Raw genomic sequence first — 18,594 nt, 5'->3', positions numbered from 1 at the left:
TCTGGCCCATACCAATAAAGAATCTCTTCTACAATCAAGGGTGTTGTGAGGTTCAAATGAGATAGATATATCTCAAACTCCATATTCACACACACTTTTAAGTTTAATTCAAATTATTAACACATTATTAAAACTAAATAATCAATGAAACAATAAAGCCCAAATTTGTAGTGAATTTCTGAGAAGTAAATGCTCACATGGAAATTTAGCAATCAGCTCTTATAAACTGATTAAACCTGGCTCCAGCACACAGCTAACTATAATACACTTGATAAGTGGTTATCCAGCTTTTGCTTGAAGAACTCATTCCCTAGCAAGACAATACATCCCACTCTTGGATAGCTCTAATAAAGAAGTTTTTCCTTATATTAAATCTAAATTTTACTTTGCAACTTCTGCCTCTCTGGGGTCAAATAGAATAACTCTAATCCCTCTTTCATATGGTATTCTTTCAAGTTCTTATAAACAGAACCACAAGTCTAGAGTAGCACACAGGAATACAGAGGCATGAGAAGAGGAAAAGAGAAAAAAGGAAAGGTGAGGGAACTGCCACAAGGGAAAAAGGAAAAGATCTCTAGATCTGTTTCTACAACCCTGGAGAAGTAACCATTTTTCTGTTTCTACCTTGGTGAAGTAAAAGAACTGACTTCATGCTTTGGGCTGAGATGTGGACTAGATAACCCCAAAATCCCTTTATTGCTGAGATTTGATGATTCTATTAAAGAATATTGGGCTAAGACATAGGAGACTTAGGTCTCACTAGGTCAATGAGCAGGAATAGAGAGTGCAGACAGAAGAAAACAAAGCCACATAGTCACAACCCTAGCTCATGTTCAATTTCTGGTCCTATTTCTTGCCCTAGATCTTTCTAAGTAGGACTCAGAGAAGCTCTTTCTTCCAGACCAATTTTTTCCCTTGAATGCACTGTATTGCCTCATGAGAATCCTAAAAGGGATTTTCCAGGTTTATTTTTAGAGAATTTATGCATATATAACAAGGTCATTTTGGCCCCACTGCTTTAAGGCCAGGTATGTTAGATTTTTACCCCACCTCTAGGTCTATTTCTCCACCCAGACAAGCCCAGATTATATGTGTTCATAGAAAGCATCTATTAAAATAATCCCCTCACTTTACAGCTGAGGAAACTGAGGTCCAGGTGGATTAAGTGACTTGTTCAAAATCACACAACTCATAAATGTCTATTTCCCTTGAATTCCAGACATTTAAACCCCATTTCTGACTCCTCCAAATTCAGTGCTTTTTCTATTATCTCTAGTGCTATGTCCTCAATATCTGATCTCAAACTCATCTCATTCCCTTTTTACCTTATATTACCAATCCAACCTTACTCCCTGAATGCTTGGCTCTTTTTTGTCCTCCTCCCCCAATCTCAATCTCTCTAATTACCCTTATTCTCCCCTCTCTAATTACCCCTGCCCTGTCTCTCACTCTCCCTTCCTCCCCCCTTCCAGTTTCATTTACCTCCGACTCATCTGGTCTTATTTTTAGCCCGGGGAATATCTCCCCTTTCCTTTCTTAATATGGCGATGAGCTCTCAGGCCAACTTGGGATCACAGGCTGAGGAGTCCTGGGCATTGGTGGGGGAGGCACTGGAAGCCTGGGCAGGAGGCTACGGGCCCCCCATGGAGTTGTCTTGGCCTCACAGGGAGGGCTTTGGCCCTCCCATCAACCACAGAGACATATTTAGACCACACAAGGCTGGTGTAGGGGACCAGAGACAAGATAGGGACTGGAGGAGGGGGAGGAGGGTGCAAATTTCAGGGGCAGCTCCAGTTCCTTCCCCGCCCCCAACTTGCTACTCCTCCTCCTGTCCATTTTCCTCTAGGTCCTGTCAGCAGTGTCCCCAGGACCAGACTGTACCCCCTGCCCACTGCTCCGTGCCTTCCCCTCCCCCTAGTGCTCCCTGACTCAGGGCCCTAGGCTTTCCCCTCCATTCCCATCTGGACCAAGAAGTCATTTCCAGTCTCTCCCCCCCCCAGACGGGAGCCAGGTAGAGAAGCAGCAGGATGGAGACTATGCCATGTCTTTGGTTGCCACTGCTGGTGCTGCTGCTGGGGGCACCCATGCCAGGGGCACAGGGTGAGGAAGGACTGGACTTTCCTGAGTATGATGGTGTGGATCGAGTGGTCAACGTAAATGCCAAGAACTACAAGAATGTGCTCAAAAAGTATGAGGTTCTTGCCCTGCTCTACCATGAACCCCCAGAAGATGACAAGGCTTCCCAGAGACAATTTGAGATGGAGGAGCTAATTCTAGAGGTGAGGGAGGGAGCATGGGGGAGGGAAAAAGGGAGGGAGAGAACAGGGAGGAAAGAAGGAATTGAGGGTCTCTTAAATACCCTCCTCCCCCAAAATTGCCACCCTGGCAGGCACCAGGATTCTCTTCTGCATCTCTGAGCATAGAATGGGCCAGAAGCAGAGATGGCAACCTTTGAATCCCTTGCCTGATAGAGGCAAGTGGCAAGAGGCAGGGATTTCACCTCTACAACATGGGCAGAGCCGGTACTTTAGGGAGTGGGAACCTCTTTATTATGAACTCTGTCTGAGAGCAAGGGAGAATACATTGCTTCAAGACCCAACTCTTCCACTTGCTCTGAACATAATAATTCAACTTTCTAGGACTTGGTTTCCTCATCTGTAAAATGAAGGGGTAGACTAGATAATCTTTGAAGTGCTATTCTAATCCTAGCATTCCTCCATTTTATCAGGTTGGAAATTCTTGGTGGGGTTGGAACTTGGAGAGGCATGGGGCTATTGGATGAGTGGGACATAGAGAAGGGGGTGGGGTCAGCAATGGCCTTACCCTCTCTGGGTCTGGAATGTCCTATGATTCACCTGCCCCCAGAAATCCATTGACCTCCTCAGACCCATTCTCCCTCCTTAACAACTCTCCAGCTGAGCCAGGTGTTAAGTTGCCCAATGAAGGACAAAACCATATAAGATATCTGCCTGTTACCTGGCATCTCAGTTGATGTCATTCATTTCTTGTCCCCTTCTCTTTATCTAAGGTCCTCCCCATCAACCCCTGCAGGGTCATTCTGGGCCTCCCAGTTTATAGATTTTTGCCTCCTCTCACTCCCTTCCTGGTGTGTTACACACTGCTCACCAAGTCATTAGCACCTCAGGCTTAGATCATGCCTGATCAAACTAACTGGGGGGGGGGGGTGGTTGTGAAGGGGAACTCCTGAGCAAAAGTCTCTAAAAGGAAAAGAAAGAGCCTGTCTGTGTTGGGGAAGGGTGGGTATAGGTAGATAGAACTATAAGGGTCATTGATTTTCATGAGAGTTGGGATAACTTGGATTTCTTCTCCCTAGCTCTTTAATGCCTCAGACTCCCCATAGGGAATCAAGGGTAGGACAGAAAGAGCAGAGACCCCCCTTTTCCCTCCCCACTGCTTCTTCTAGCCTCTCCTCTCCAGTAAGGCCTTAGTTAGGCTCTGCTATCTGATTTACAAGCTGGGTATTTTTATCCTAAGTGCCCGTAATACCAGGGCCACCCACCTGCCAACTCCCTCACCCCCTGTCCCTGGGGAGTTCTGGTAGAAAGCCTGGAGAAGAGAATTAAAGGCAGTGAGGTGAAGCTGGGAGAACTGTCTGGGGAGGGCAAAGAAAAGTGGGCTAAGAAGAATCTCACTTAGGGCTGGGGGAGTTGGTAGCTGCTCTCACAAAATTGGGGAGCTTATACTTAGATTAAGAGAAGAGGGTATTCACTTGTTCAGTGTGAGGGTTGAGGTTGAGAGGAAGAGGAGAAAGTCCATGGCTCTCTGGCATTATATTTCTCTCTGGGTTGGAGGAAAAGAAGATATGGGTTGAGAATCCTTAGTCAAGACCCTTATCTAGAGCTGCCTAACCCAGAATACCCTCCTCTTCTCTTCTCTTCCCCTTCCCTGTTCCAAACACTTCTTCTCCAACTCTGTTCATTCTTGTCTAGCCTTCACCCACACATGGTGTGTGAGGAGAGGTTGGGAATAAGAGAAAGAATGAATCCCAGAAATGACATGTCATTGGTTTACACAGCCAAAAGCTCTCCCTGGTATCACTGGATGCAGCATTCTTGAAATCTTCTATGTAGTACAGGGGGAAAGTCCCTGAATTTGAAGTGAAAAGATCTAAATTTGAACTCTGGCTGCTCCATTTACTGAAACTAGAGGCAAATCACTTCCCTGCCTCAGTTATTTCAACTGCAAAATGAGGGTGATACACTACCTTACAGGACTGTAGAATGGATAGGACCAGGGCTATAAATGCAATTTAATCCGTTAGTCCTCTTCAGCCTGGCCCTGAAACCTGGTTTCTCTTTAGTCCTCAATTTCAAGTCTGTAAGGCCTAAGCATTTAACATTCTTGGCCATGGAAGATGTAGGGGGTGGGAGTGGGGGTGGAGGGAGGGCCTCTAGCATGTAAGGAAACAGAAAGAGATTCTGTAAAGCTGTCAGGAGACACATTATTCCCTCACTCCTGGGGGTAAGGAAGCCCTGGGTGGGGGTATCTCTCTGTCCTAATTCTGCAAAATTCTATTGCCCCACCTCCCTGTCCTCATCCCCACCTCTCAAAAGCCAATAGGAAAGTGGCATTCCTGCAGGCTAGGCTCACAGTGATGAATCCCAAGGGGAGGAAGGAGGGGACTTCCTCAAGGGTTTTCTTTCTGAAAGCTTGAGGACAAGGTTAAGCCCCTAGAAGAAGATGGGCAGCCCCTGGTTGTCCTCCTGTCAGACCCTTTAGCCTATTATTGTTCAATGGAAAGGAGCCAAGAAGCTGAAAGTAGGTCATGATATACCACTTGACAGGAAGACAAAGAAAGCAAGGTGTCCTGTCTTTGACTCAGGATACTTAAGACCTGGCTATTGATACCTTGGGTAATGACTGGACCAGATGACCTCTCAGGTTCTTTTCACTCTTAGAATCTATGAATCCTGGCTCCATCACTAATTAACTAGCCCGGCAGTCTTTGCGAATGGTGTTTTATCTAGTCAAGCAAGTTTCAGAAAGGATGTTTTTGAGCCAAAGCACAATCCAGAGGGAGATATCCATGATGGTGAAGACACTGAAGAAGTTTTAACCCGAAAAATTCCTAAATTAAGGTTGACTCGATAGCTCTCTTCAGAAAAGTTTTCTACCCTGGTAGTAAATATTGGACATCAAGATCTAGCGTTGACATCTACCAGTCATGTACTTTTTATCAATCATTTAACTTTTTTGAGCCTGATCAGTAAAGTGGGAATAATATCTTTAGTACCTTACCTCTCAGTGCTGTTGTGAGGATATAGGGGAAGGGGTGCTGCCATAAGAGAATACCTGGGGTCAACTTCCACTTCTAACGTTTATGAATTATGGGAGCATGGACAAGTCCCTTGATCTCTCTAAGTCTTAGTTTTTCCACCTACAAAACGCTATTAGTTGAATGTTTTGTTCACAATCAACAAAGGAGAATACTGGGAAAGCTTTACATAAATTCCAGTTTTTATTATTAAAAAATTTGAAAGGTTTTGGTGGGCAAGAGGCTTGTTCTGCTTAACTACAGAGGGAGAAACTAGGCTCAATGAGTAGAAACTGTTAACATTGTCCAAAGAGTGAAATGGGATGACTTATTAGGTAATAAGAACAATAATAATAATAATAGTTATCATTTACATAGAACTTTAAGATTTGCAAAGAGCTTCACAAATATCTCATCTGATCCTCCCTACAATCCTTTGAGGTGTGGGCTCTGATTATCCACATTTTACAGTTGAGGAAACTGAGGCAAACAGAGGTTAAATGATTTGCCCACAGTCATACAACTAGGAAATATATAAGGTCATATTTGAATTTAGTTCATCCTGACTCCAGGTCTAGTGCTCTACCCAGCTGCACCACATACATTAACCCCCCCCCAAAAGAGGAATAGATAATCTGTTGGCAATCTGTAGGTGAGATTTTTGTTCAAGTTTGAAACAGAATGATAGTCTTTGAGTCCCTTTCAAGTTTGAAATTCTATAATTCTGAATAGCTCATTTCATTGGACTTCAGAATTCTTTTTTATAAAAAGAAAGCATTGGAAGGAATATTTTTGTCCTTCATTCTTGAAGAAGACCATGACATCAGGGGATGATGCCATGACGAGAACATAAATTGGATTTGAGTGAGGATGTGCTGTGCTGTCACCAGCCTCACTTTCTCCTCCAAATTCATCTAGGTCCAGTGACCAGACATGGATCAGGATGACTAGAGATTACCCTGGATATGAGGCAATTAAGGATAAGTGACTTGCCCAAGGTCACACAGTTAGTAAGTAGCAAGTATCTGAGGTTGGATTCAAACTCCAGTCCTCCTGTCTCCAAGGTCAGCGCTCTACCCACTTCTCCAGTCTATAGGAAGAGGACCTGAGTTTATATCCTACTTCCACCCATTTTTACCTCTGTGGCCTTGGGCAAATCCCTTAACCTCCCAGTGCCTCAGTTTCCACACCTATAAAATAAGACTGAACTAAATGTCCTGTGAGCTCTTTTTGCTATTATAGCTTTATAATCTTATTACAAAGTGGCCTTTAAGGACCAGTTCTAATATTTTGATTTCTAAACCCAAGTGTTTCTTGAACACTTAACTAGCTCTAATACTTTCCCCAGTTAGCGGCCCAAGTCCTGGAAGATAAGGGAGTTGGCTTCGGGCTCGTGGACTCAGAGAAAGATGCAGCTGTGGCCAAGAAACTGGGTAAGAGGGAAGGAGAGATGGTAGACAAGATGGTAAGGGGAAATAAGAGAATTGTAGAGAGGGTGATATGTAAGGGTCATGGAGAGAAGAGAGATGAATCACTGTGTATGTGTGGTAGTGGAGGAGTGTGTGTGTGCTGGGGTGGTGGAAAGGGGGGAAGGGGAGAGAGTTGGGGAGCATTATAAATATTTAGAGTGGACAATAATGTGATTCATTGCAGCTTGTTGGAGGTGGGAATTGTTGAGGGGTCAGAGAGACAAGTGAGATAATTTGTAAGGACAGAAGAAGGGCAATAGCATTTCTTTTACCTTTATACATTGTGTAACATACTGAGTATCAGTTGTCATTGATGTTGTTATTATGTAGCAATGATCTGAATCCACAACCCTAAAACTTAAGGAGTGAAAAATGAGGAAAAAATAAAAGAAAGAGAAGTAGACTTTCAGTTCCTCCCCACCTCACCCTGGTTAAACACTGTACCCTGCCCCCTACCCTGCCTCAACCTCCTAGGGGGAGAGGCGTAACCAGAAGACCTTCCAGGGCTTGGCCACCAGGGGGCATTGCAGGCTTTAGACCGGGCCACATGGAGGGAGGTGTGGCAGAAGGGGGATAATAATGGCCTGATAAAGCTGGGAGGAGAGAGAGGATGAGGGAGAAGAAGGTCTGGGGTGGGACTCTCTATCCTAACAAGCCCCCACCCCCTGTGACGATGAGGCCCGGTGGGGGTTGTAACCAAAGGACTGGGCAAGGGAGTGGGAGTATAGGATCTGAGACAGAGGACCTGGAGGTCTGATATGAAGCAGATAATGGGGCTGGAACCCAGAGGCTGGGTCTGAGGGTATCAAAGTCAAGGCTCACATCTAGCTTATTTCCCAGGTCTGACGGAGGAGGACAGCATATACGTGTTCAAGGGAGACGAGGTCATAGAATACGATGGCGAGTTATCTGCAGATACCTTGGTCGAGTTTCTGCTTGATGTGAGAAAGACCCTAGTCCCCTCCTAGTCTCACTCTTAATTTTCCTCCTCACAGGAACCCTGTGTCCCCACCCCCAAACCTTCCAACAGCCAATCCCTGCCCTAAGCACACACTCATCTCCACCTTCTTCACCTCCCTATTGGCATCCCTTCTGTCCACAAGACCATGACTTGAGAATTGACTCTCCTCTCCCCCATCAGGTCCTGGAGGACCCTGTGGAGCTAATCGAGGGTGAAAAGGAGCTGCAGGCATTTGAGAACATTGAAGATGAGATCAAACTTATTGGCTACTTCAAGAATGAGGACTCAGAACGTGGGTAGCCTCCTCTTCCCCCCACCCCAGACCCATTAGAGCTCCTACAGTTTCCATCTGCTTCCCTCATTACTTACCATCTCTCCTATTTTAATTCACTGCTCCTGACTCTTCAGCTTCCCCCACCCAGTTTTCCCACAGTTATCAATATGAAGTGCTCTCTATTTTGTTACCCTGACTGCTTCTCAGTAGGAAGTTTTATCCAGGCTATCCATTCCTCTGTCAGTCTCAAGTTCCCTCCATCTCTACTCTAAGACACTCCAATCATTCCCCTCACTCCCCCCCCAAAAGCTTTCTGTGACAGGTTTACTCTATCTCCTCAGATATCTCACCTCCCCAGCTTTGACTTAATGAAAAAAGATTTAGGAATTGGGGATGTGGGTGGCACTAGGCCTTCTATGAAGATATAGAATTGACTATGCCTTCCTCACCCCAGATTACAAGGCCTATGAGGATGCAGCTGAAGAGTTTCATCCCTACATCCCTTTCTTCGCCACCTTTGACAGCAAGGTATCCTTTTTCCTTCCTCCAACTTCCTCACTGACCTTCATTAAGCTCTTTCCTTCTCTTAGAGCCTGATCTTTTCCAGGGCCAATGGAGACCCTTCTCCACTCTTCCACATTAAAGCCTCCCCAAATAAATTGCTCCCCCAGTTCTGCTGAGGATTTCATGACTTCCCAGATTCTCACTGTTGTATCCCCACCTCATCATCCTCCTTCCCCAAAGGTGGCTAAGAAGCTGACCCTGAAGCTGAATGAGATTGATTTCTATGAGGCCTTCATGGATGAGCCAGTGACCATCCCAGACAAGCCCAACAGTGAGGAGGAGATTGTCAGCTTTGTGGAGGAGCACAAGAGGTGGGGTTGCTCTTGTGGGAGGTGTCTTGTGGAGTCTCGGGCTAGAAAAAGAGGATGAGAAGGAGGGGGAAGAAGAGAAAAGAGGATAAAGAAGAGGAGGGAGGGAGGAGGAGAAGGGAAAAGAGGGGGGAAGATGAGGGGAAAGGAGGAGGAAGAAGAGGAGATGAGGAAGAGGGGAGAAGAAGGGGAGGAGGAGGAAGAGAGGAGAGGAAGGGGAGAAGGAAGAAGGAAAGGGAAAGGAGAGAGAGGAGAGCAAAGGAGAAAGAGGAGGAGGAGGAGGAGGGAGGAAGGGGAAAAGGAGGAGGAAGCATCACACCCTTACCTCAATACTTAAAGATGACCTATGGATGGAGATAAACATAAAGCCCATGGCCATTGTCTTCTAAGTCATTGATTCAGTTTGTGAAGGGTCCTGCATTTCAACACTGGCCATGAGGTTCCATACACAATGAACATTCAGCAAATGCTCATTGACAAGAATGATGTGGATTTTCATGCTGGTCACATAATGTCTAGATTCCCAAACTTCACTCTTGCCTCCCACTCCCATCTCATGTCCTTCAGCCTAGAGGTTGTTGGGGCTTGAAAAGAATTTAAAGATCATCAATCCTGTCATGCTCCCACACTCTTCAGTCCAGTCACATTGTCCCGTTCTTCACAGAACACTCCTTCTCCCATCACTGTTGCAAAGGCTGCCTTCCCTTCACCCCCCACCCTTCCATGGTTTAAATGTGTTCTCCCTTCACCTTCAACTTCTTAAAAATTCCTGATTTCTTACAAGATTGACTTTATGTGCAAACACTAAGGAACAGTCTTTCTGGGTCTCTGTAGGTTTTAGTATTCACAAACTGTTGTGTATGCAAATACATATATACCTACCTATTTACTTATAATAGGCCACCAGTGGATGTGAGCTTCCCAAGGCCAGGGGCTGGAGTTTTTGCTTTGTCTTGTCTTGCCTTTGTAAAGACAGCATGTCTAGACTGAACTACTGAATCCCTTAGGATTGTCTTTTGCCTTTCTTCCTATCCCAAGTGCCTGATACATAGTAGGAACTTAATCAATGCTTATTGACAAACTAACTGATTGCATAAAGATTTAATAAAGGTTTGGATTGAATTTTCCTAAGTCACAAAGCTATCTGTGACCTTGAGCAAAATGGCAGAACCTATCCTCAAACTCAAGCCTTCTGCCTGTAAGCTGCCAGCTTACCACCCCACAGATGTACAGTGATCTGGGCCTCTTACCCAGATGGATGGCTTTTGATCTAAGTCATGATTTAAGCTATAACTGTCTGTATCCTGGGTCTGACTCCATTGCTGAAAGTAGCTCCTGGGATGGGAATAGATCTTTTCACTGAGTCTTCCTATGTCTTACCCAGGTCAACCCTGAGGAAGCTGAAACCTGAAAGTATGTACGAGACTTGGGTGAGTCCCCGGCAGTCAAGATCAGGCCCTTAAATCACACCTGAGGATGGGAGGGAGGGAGACACAGCTAGACTCAGATCTTAGAAACAGCCTACTCAGCCGTTCTCTGTGACCCCAAAGATAGAGAAAGAGGGATTTATGTTACAAATCATAAATACTTTTTGAGAACCCAGAGTTTATTCATTTCTAACCCCAGGAACCTCTGGATCTTGCTAATATTAAATAATCTTGGAGACAAGGGAATAGAAGTAGGGGCTTTGGAAGCCCAATAAAATTGTTGAGACCTGCCCCCAACTCTAGGAGTCTGTACCCTCCAAAAACTTGCATAGTATCACAGGGGAACCCTAAAGTCTCTCTGGGCATCCCAGCTTCAGGAAAAATAGCTAGAGCCCTGGCCTGCCCTAACTCCTCACTGGCTTTTATCACTCTACAGGAAGATGACCTAGATGGTATCCATATAGTGGCCTTTGCAGAGGAGGCTGATCCTGGTAAAGGGGGAACTGGGGAAAGGGGTCATGAATGGATTTTGATTGGAGGTGGGAGGGGTGGGAGAGAAAGAAGTTCTATAGGCCTTACTCTGCAGGTGAGAAGCAGAAGGGGGCTAGTATACTGGAATGGAGAAAAATGAACTTTTAACCTTATTCATTTTTTACCCCTCCTCAACATGGTTTTCCCATTTGCCCCTAGATGGCTTTGAGTTCTTAGAGACCCTCAAAGCTGTGGCCCAGGACAACACAGAAAACCCTGATCTCAGCATTATCTGGATTGACCCTGATGACTTCCCCTTGGTAAGAAGGCCCCCAGGTGTAGTCACACCAGCACCTCTGAATGTAAAGAACTGGGCTGATGGGGCTTAGAAAGGCCAAGCAGGCAGAGGAAGGGTTGTTTAAGCAAGTTTCCTCCTATCCCTACCCCTTTAGAGAATAAAGCCTTTCTCTAAGGAAGTGAAGTAGGAGGGCAGTTCTGTCTCCTCCCAGACAAGCCAGGGAACTAATTGAAACTACAACAGAAAGATCTATGTAAGACAGAAGGAAGCACTTCTTTCTGGATATTTCAGGCTAGAGGCCCTACTATAGTCCTATAGATGTGAGTTTTGAGACAGAAGAGAGGGAGAAGAGGAGGTGTGAAGTCTCTTTCCTCCCCCTTTTCCCTTATATTTTTTAGTGATAAGTCTGAGAAAATTGCCTACTTCTCTGAACTTCAGTTCTCTCATCTTTAAAATGTAAATGATAGTGTTTGTACTAACCTTCCTCACAATGATAATATACAGAAATTGATTTTTCTTTTAGTCATGTCTGACTCTTTGTAAGCCTTTGGGCTTTGTCCATGGGGTTTTCTTGGCAAAGATGCTGGAGTGACGTGCCATTTCCTTTTCCAGTGTGTCCTCATTTAACAGATGAGGAACTGAGGCAAATGGGAGTTAGTGGCTCACTTGCCTACACAGATCTTTCTAACTCCAGGCCCAGTGCTCTGTCTATGTACTACCTAGTCACCCCTTAAAGAACTGTAGAGATGTGATAATAGGCAGATGAGTACCATTATGAATATTATTATTTATTATTCATATTGCTCCTCCAAACTCAGGGACCCTCAGGAGCTGCGCTTTCAGAGTACTCAAAGAAATAATCATGAAGGGATGAGGAGAAGCCAAAGAGATGCAGTGCAGCATTCCTGGGCTAGGGGTACCTAGGTTAAATCCTCTGAAGGAAGGGCTCTTCTTTTTTTTTTATTTTATTTTTATTTTCCAATTACATGATATTTTTAATATGCATCCACTTGCATATTTATAAGTTATAAACTTTTCTTCCACCCTCCCTTGCTCCCCCCAGTGGGGAATAGTCCAGTAAACATTGTACATGTACATTTGTGTTTCTAACATGTTTTACATATTAGTCATTTTTTTATATAAGGAATTAGGACTAAGGGAAAAGAAAGAAAACCATGGACTATAAAGGGAAAACAGAGAAAATTTTTAAAAAAGTGTTCGTTTAGATTCTGTGATTTTTTTGTTTTTGTTTTCTTTTTCATCTGGATATGGATGACGTCCATTACAGGCCTCCCAGGATTGTCCTACCTCTCTGAACTGCTAAGAGGAGCTGCATCCATCATAGATGATCACCTCACAATGTTGTTGATAATATGTACAATGTTCTCTTGGTTCTGTTCCCTTCACTCAGCATTAGTTTGTGTAATTCTTTCCACACTTCTCTACAGTTTGGCTATTCATGGTTCCTTATAGAACAACAATACTCCATAATATTGTTCAGCCATTCTCCAATTGATGAGCATCCCCTTAAATTCTATTTCTTTGCTACTACAGAAAAATTGCTACAATTTTGGAACATGTAGGACTTTAGGGGAGGGTTATTTAAAAAAAAAATTTTTAATGTAAGGCAATGGGGTTAAGTGACTTGCCCAAGTCACACAGCTAGATAATTAATGATTAAGTATCTTGAGGCTGGATTTGAACTCAGGATCTCCTGACTCCAGGGCTGGTGCTCTAGCCACTTTGCCACCTAGCTGCCCCTAAGGGAGGGCTCTTCTTAAAACTCCCAGCTCTCAGGTCTTCTTCAATAGAAGAGTATCCACAGTGTTTTTCTCTGTCTCTGTCTCTCTCTCTCTCTCACACACACACACACGCACGTGTGCGCAAAACCCCACCACCTCAGGACAGCCAAATGGGTCTCAAGGTTTCATATCCACCAAAACCCTCCTGCAGAAGGAGGGAACAAAAATGGCCTGCTTTACGCAGTAGCCTGGGCTCCTCAGATTCTAACTAATGCTTAAAGAGAGACAGTTCTCCTTCCTTTCTGCAGACATGCTAACACATGCTCTTGAAAACATACTATGAGAAAATGACTCTTGAAAGACAGGTCTCAAGGTACCCAGCTAACCTCAAGTCCATCCTTTGTGTATTCCCATCTTTTATTGGTCCCATCCCAGAGCTATTACTGAATTCTAGAACTAGTCCAGTTCCTCTGTAACTAGGATGCTATTTCCCTTTCCTCACTTCCATTGTCATAGAAGTATGGGAAATTTAATTTGTATTATGACTTAACAATCACAGCTAGTTTTAGAATTATAAGACTATAGGACAATCAGAGTTGGATCATCTAGGCCAACCCACTCATTTTCCAGATGAGGTAACTGAGGCCAAAGTTCATGGGAGAAGTAATACTTAGAAACTAGGTCTTAGGCTCCTGGCTCTGTCTACCAAATCACATTGATCTATAATAATGTTTGTCCTTCAATCTCAAAGAAGACCATGATATCAGTGAAGTGATGCCATGACAAGCACATGAATTAGGTTTTGAGGGAGGGGTGCTGTGCTAAGTCACCAGTCTCCCTTTCTCCTCCAGAGCCATTTGGGTCCAGTGATCAGATATGGATCAGGATAACTGGAGATGGTCCTGGGTGTGAAGCAATCAGAATTAAGTCACTTGCCCAAAGTCACTGCAAACTCCTGTCCTCCTTATTCCAAGGCCAGTGCTTTCTCCACTGCACCATGTCTGACTCTTCATGATCCCATTTGGTATTTTCTTGCAAAGATACTGGAGTAGTTTGCCATTTTCTTTTCCAGCTCATTTGATAGATGTGGAAACTGTGGCAAATAGGGTTAAATGACTTGCCTAGGGTCACATAGCTAGCATCTGAGACTAGATTTGAACTCAGGAAAATGAGTCTTCCTGAATTCAGGCCTAGAGCACTCTATTCACTGCATCCCTAGCTTTTATATGCTCTCTTCCCTCTTCCTAGCCTTCTGTCAGATTTTTCCTATCTGTCCCATTTTTCCCTGCAGCTTGTCCCATACTGGGAGAAAACATTCAACATCGACCTGTCAGCCCCGCAGATAGGAGTTGTCAATGTGACAGATGTAAGTATCCTCCCTTCCCTTTCATTTCCACTGCCCCAAACCCCTGTTCCCAAACTCTTTCCCTTTCCAGGAGTTTAGCAAAACCAGAACAGAGGTAGTATCTTCTCAAATTTCTCCTAGGCTAGACCTGTTCTTTCCATGGCCCCATCACATTCCGTCTGGTATAATGATTGTTTGTGTACCTCTAGCATTTGCCTTGATCATGTTATACAATGGTGGTGCCATTTATTTTTGATCTTTGGATTCCCATTGTCTGATAATAAATATTTATTGAATTGACTAGAATTGACATGCCCAGACTGGTTGGCAAGTGGATGAGTAGGAGAGATAAATAGATGGACCAGTGGGTAGATGAACAGGACAGAAAGGTGAAGGGACAGGTCAGCTGAGTTGAGATTGAGTTTAGTTTTCTGTTGCTCTCTTCTCTTCACCACCCTGCTCCATCCCATTGGGGTAGGCTGACAGCATTTGGATGGAGATGGATGATGAAGAGGACCTGCCCTCAGCTGATGAGTTGGAGGACTGGCTGGAAGATGTATTGGAGGGTGAGATCAACACTGAAGATGATGATGATGATGATGATGATGACGATGATGATGATGATGATGATGATTAGTTGCCATGGTGACCACTTCTCAGCCCCTTCCTGCTCTGATATCCCCTACGGAGCTCCTTCACCTGGGGGGTGACAAGCAGGACCTGGCTAGAGGGCCCTTCTTCGATGGCCTCTTCGTGTCTAGGCTTTAATTTCCCTCAGATATTACACTGAGGAAAGGGGCTGCCTGCCTTCATATTTTCCTTCCCTTCTGACTCTCTTATCCCATTTCTCCCCCCTCCTGCTTCAATCCTTCAAATCCTCTATGCTTTTTTCCTTGCATTCTTCTCTTGATCCCCCTCCATATGTTCTCCCAACTCTCTCCCCAAATTCTCTCCTTGTTCACCCATCATTCTGTTTTCTTCTGACTATGCTCTGTTCCCTGCCTAGGGAGGGGGAGTGCGGTGCTAGGTTTGGGGCCACATCTCAGCCGCTTCCTGTTAATTTATTTGGGTCAAATGATAAGTCTCAATAAAGGGATCTGGGGCAGTGTCTGTTGATGTCTCATCCAGTGGTGGGGGTAGAGTTCAAATCAGGAGCACGGGCAGGTATTCTGTTTCAGAGACTGGGGAGAAATATGATTAGAGTAGCAGCACTGACCTAGAGATCCCTAATCATCATTATGCCTTGATTGATTCCCTATTCTACTGAATAATTAGCAAGGACAAACCGACTTGGGGAGGGGGGAGGATTGGATCAGGAATAAGGGATGAGATGAGGGAAAGGGGTTTAAGAGGAATATCAACCCTAGAGAGCTTAGAAATCTCTTTGGGATAACAATCCTCTTCTGTCACCAAAGGGGAAAACCTACATAAATCAATAGGTTAAATCCATGAAATAAGAAAGTAGTTTTAAAGGAACTGAGAGTGTTCATACTGGAGAAGAAAGTATTTGAAAATCTATCACGGAAAAGGGATTAGATTTGTTCTTCCTGGCCCCAGAACTAGAAGCAAGGAATGAAATTTGCAGAGTCAAATTAAGGTTCTACCTAAAAAAAAAAAAATAATAATAACAATCAAAGAAGTATCAAAATGCCCTAGGGGTGGCAGATTTCCCATTACTGAAGGTCTTTAAATAAAAGTTAGATGCTCACTTACCAGGGATGTTAGGGGAAAGGAAGGGAGAATGATTATTCAGATATGGGTTGAGCTAGATGGCCTAGAAATTCTTCCAAGTCCAAGATTCTCTATGTATAATTAATTGACACTTGTGGTCTGTTAGCTCAGTCAGTTTAATCTACCTAAGTAAGTTATGGCCAGTAAGATATCATGGTATATTGGAAAGAATGCCAATTTGAGTTCTAGCAATCCTGGATTTGAATCCCAAGTTCTCTTTCTTACATGTCCCTAGGTGAGTTATTTCATTTCTATGAGACTCAGATTTCTCAGAATAAACAAGATAATCTTTAAGGCCCCTTCTAGCTTTAAATATTTTGATCTATAAGAAAGAAAAGAGCATAAAATAGTCCCAGAAGTTTTCATGGAAGAAATGATATTGAACCTTGATAGGAGAAGACATGTTGCATAGGGGCTAAGAACAACATTAAATTGGGCAGAAGGTTGGAATGGACGGATGTCAGTTGAGGGCAGAGAAGAGCAGGATTATTGGAGCAGAGGACTCCAGCAGTAGAACACTTCAGGATCAGGCTGAAAAGACAGATTAGATTCCAGATTGTGGATGGCCTAGAATGCAAGCCTAAAGAGTTTGGGCTTGGGGGTGGCTAGGTGGCGCAGTGGATAAAGCACTGGCCCTGGAGTCAGGAGAACCTGAGTTCAAATCTGACCTCAGACACTTAATAATCACCTAGCTGTGTGGCCTTGGGCAAGCCACTTAACCCCATTGCCTTGCAAAAAAAAGCTGAAAAAATTTTAAAATAAAATAAAAATAAAAGAGTTTGGACTTGAACCTGGAAGCAAAGAAGTCCCTTTCTCTCCACCAGGTCCTCATTAACTCTCACTTAGATTATAGCACCACTCTTGATAGATCACCCTGCAACCAGTTTCTCCCCTCTGCAATCCATCTTCCATGTAGCTGTCAAACTGGCATAACTAAATTCTAGGTCTGACCATGGTGCTGCTGTGTTCAAGATGGTTCTGTGGATAGAGTTTTGGGTCCTGAGTAAGGAAAGACCTGAGATTAAATAAGACCTCAGACATTTACCAGTTGTATGACCCTGAATTTACTATCTGCCTCAGTTTTCTCAATTGTAAAATGGGAATAATAATAAGACCTGCCTCAGTGTTGTGAGAATCATGTGAGATAGTATCTGTAAAGTTTTAGACATAAAGAAGGCACTTCCTTTCTTCCATATGCATGACCACTTTAGTCATCCAACCTCTGGCACATAGAGGCCTTAATAAATACATATTCTCTTCTCACTGGCTCCCTATTGCCTCAAGGATAGAATAAAAACTCCATTTGGCATTTAAAGCTCTCTGTAATTTAGCTAGTACTCTTTCTTATGAATTCAGTGTTGCAGGCAAATTGCTCTACTTGTTGACTGTACAAAGAAAATAATCTGTCTTTGTCTAGGTTTGTCCCCTGTGCACAAGAATGACTTCTTTTCTCTATCTTAAACTGTTTAGCTTTCTTGGTTTTTTTGGTTTTTGGGGGGTTTTTTTTTAGGTTTTCACAAGGCAAATGGGGTTAAGTGGCTTGCCCAAGGCCACACAGCTAGGTAATTATTAAGTGTCTGAGACCGGATTTGAATCTTTAGCTTTCTTAAAGGCTACCACAGAGGTCTTCGCATCCCCAGGTTGTTAGAGCACTCTCCTGGTTCCCAGATTATTTTGCATCCATGACCTGAGATTTCATTGGTGCAAAGAGCTTCAAGAAAGGAATTTTGACCAGTATAATTTGGTAGCTTCTATGAAATCTACAGGTTCAGTTAGTTGCCTTTGGTAGTGAGTAGAAGTCGGAAGTTTACGTGACTTCCCAGGGGTCAGATAGCCATTGTGAGTCAGATGTGAGGATTAAACCAAAGCCTTCCTTACTCTAAGGATTCTGAGGTCTACTATAACAGAAGTGTCAAACATACTGGGCTCAGAGCTGCATGCATCCCACACCATTCCTGATTAAATCAGATTAAAATGTAATGAGGGAATATTTAACAAAACAAAGAAAAATTCGAGATAGATAATTTCACTTTTTAAAATTAAGTTAGGACGTGGCCAGGGATCTTTATGTAGGGACTGGTGGTCCCTGTTGGACACCTCTGCACTTATATCACATGGTATCATAGAAATAGAGCTGAAAAGGACTTAGAAAACATTTGGTCCAATTCTAGTTAGCAAGATGGGGAAGAGAGATGTTCTATCTACCCAGGTTCAAGAAGACCTGAATTCAAATTCAGATTTAGATATTTTCTTGCTGTAGGATCCTGGGTAAGTCACTTAACCCTGTTTGCTTCAGTTTTCTCATCTGTAAAAGTGAACTGGAGAAGGAAATGACAAATGACCCCAGTAACTTTGCCAAGAAAACCTAGAGTCAGTCATGACTGAACAACAGTTCAATTCCATTATTTCACACATGAGGAAAATAAGGCTCCCAGAATAGGGAATGACTTGTCCAAACTCCCACAGGTTATGAATGACAGAACCGCTATTTGTACTCTGGACTTAGAATTCCAAATTCAGTGTTTTTTCCATTATATCACATCTACTCCCTAGTAGAATGTAAGCTTTGTGAAGGGCTAGAACAGTTTTGTTTTGGGGTTTTTTGGGGGGTGCAGTATCAGTCTAGGACACTTGCCAGGCACCCCAGATCTACTTAATAGTTATATGCCGAATAAATGAACGACTTGCCAGGATAAAAGTGACGTTTTAGGGGAGGTTAAGTTGGCAGC

General features: G+C 43.7%; 2 protein-coding genes across 6 annotated transcripts in view; one reads left to right on the top strand and one right to left on the bottom strand.

Moving 5' to 3' along the window:
• Positions 1-18,594, bottom strand: part of DCAF8 (DDB1 and CUL4 associated factor 8) — a 142,136-nt gene that overhangs the window by 55,592 nt on the left and 67,950 nt on the right. Inside the window, exon 15 of one of the 5 annotated variants that reach the window (XM_074223095.1) lies at positions 12,213-14,833. The exons of 3 other annotated variants lie outside the window; for them this stretch is intronic. In XM_074223095.1, the coding sequence (XP_074079196.1) occupies positions 14,768-14,833 (66 nt within the window). In that variant the 3' untranslated portion in view covers positions 12,213-14,767. Of the gene's footprint in view, positions 1-12,212; positions 14,834-15,073; positions 15,316-18,594 lie in introns of those variants that run through there. One more of the 5 variants, XM_074223099.1, reaches the window with a different exon arrangement.
• Positions 1,740-17,621, top strand: CASQ1 (calsequestrin 1). Its single transcript, XM_074223102.1, has 11 exons — positions 1,740-2,279; positions 6,624-6,708; positions 7,585-7,685; positions 7,886-7,997; positions 8,434-8,507; positions 8,724-8,854; positions 10,236-10,281; positions 10,715-10,769; positions 10,969-11,069; positions 14,081-14,155; positions 14,613-17,621. Exons 1-11 carry the CDS (start codon positions 2,028-2,030, stop codon positions 14,769-14,771), a joined length of 1,191 nt encoding a protein of 396 aa, XP_074079203.1. The 5' UTR covers positions 1,740-2,027; the 3' UTR covers positions 14,772-17,621.

This window comes from Macrotis lagotis, chromosome 2 (assembly GCF_037893015.1).
Source record: "Macrotis lagotis isolate mMagLag1 chromosome 2, bilby.v1.9.chrom.fasta, whole genome shotgun sequence".
Lineage (NCBI taxonomy): Eukaryota > Metazoa > Chordata > Mammalia > Peramelemorphia > Peramelidae > Macrotis > Macrotis lagotis.
The sequence above is the reverse complement of the archived record's forward strand: the minus strand, read 5'-3'. Positions and strand labels throughout refer to the sequence as shown.

What these genes read in the sequence shown, in the direction of transcription:
- CASQ1 (XM_074223102.1), top strand. Translation starts at nt 2,028, where the DNA reads ATGGAGACTATGCCATGTCTTTGGTTGCCACTGCTGGTGCTGCTGCTG. An exon ending in AGCTGTGGCCAAGAAACTGG is followed by an intron (nt 6,709 to 7,584) that starts GTAAGAGGGAAG and finishes CTTATTTCCCAG; the next exon opens with GTCTGACGGAGGAGGACAGC. An exon ending in TTTGTGGAGGAGCACAAGAG is followed by an intron (nt 8,855 to 10,235) that starts GTGGGGTTGCTC and finishes TGTCTTACCCAG; the next exon opens with GTCAACCCTGAGGAAGCTGA.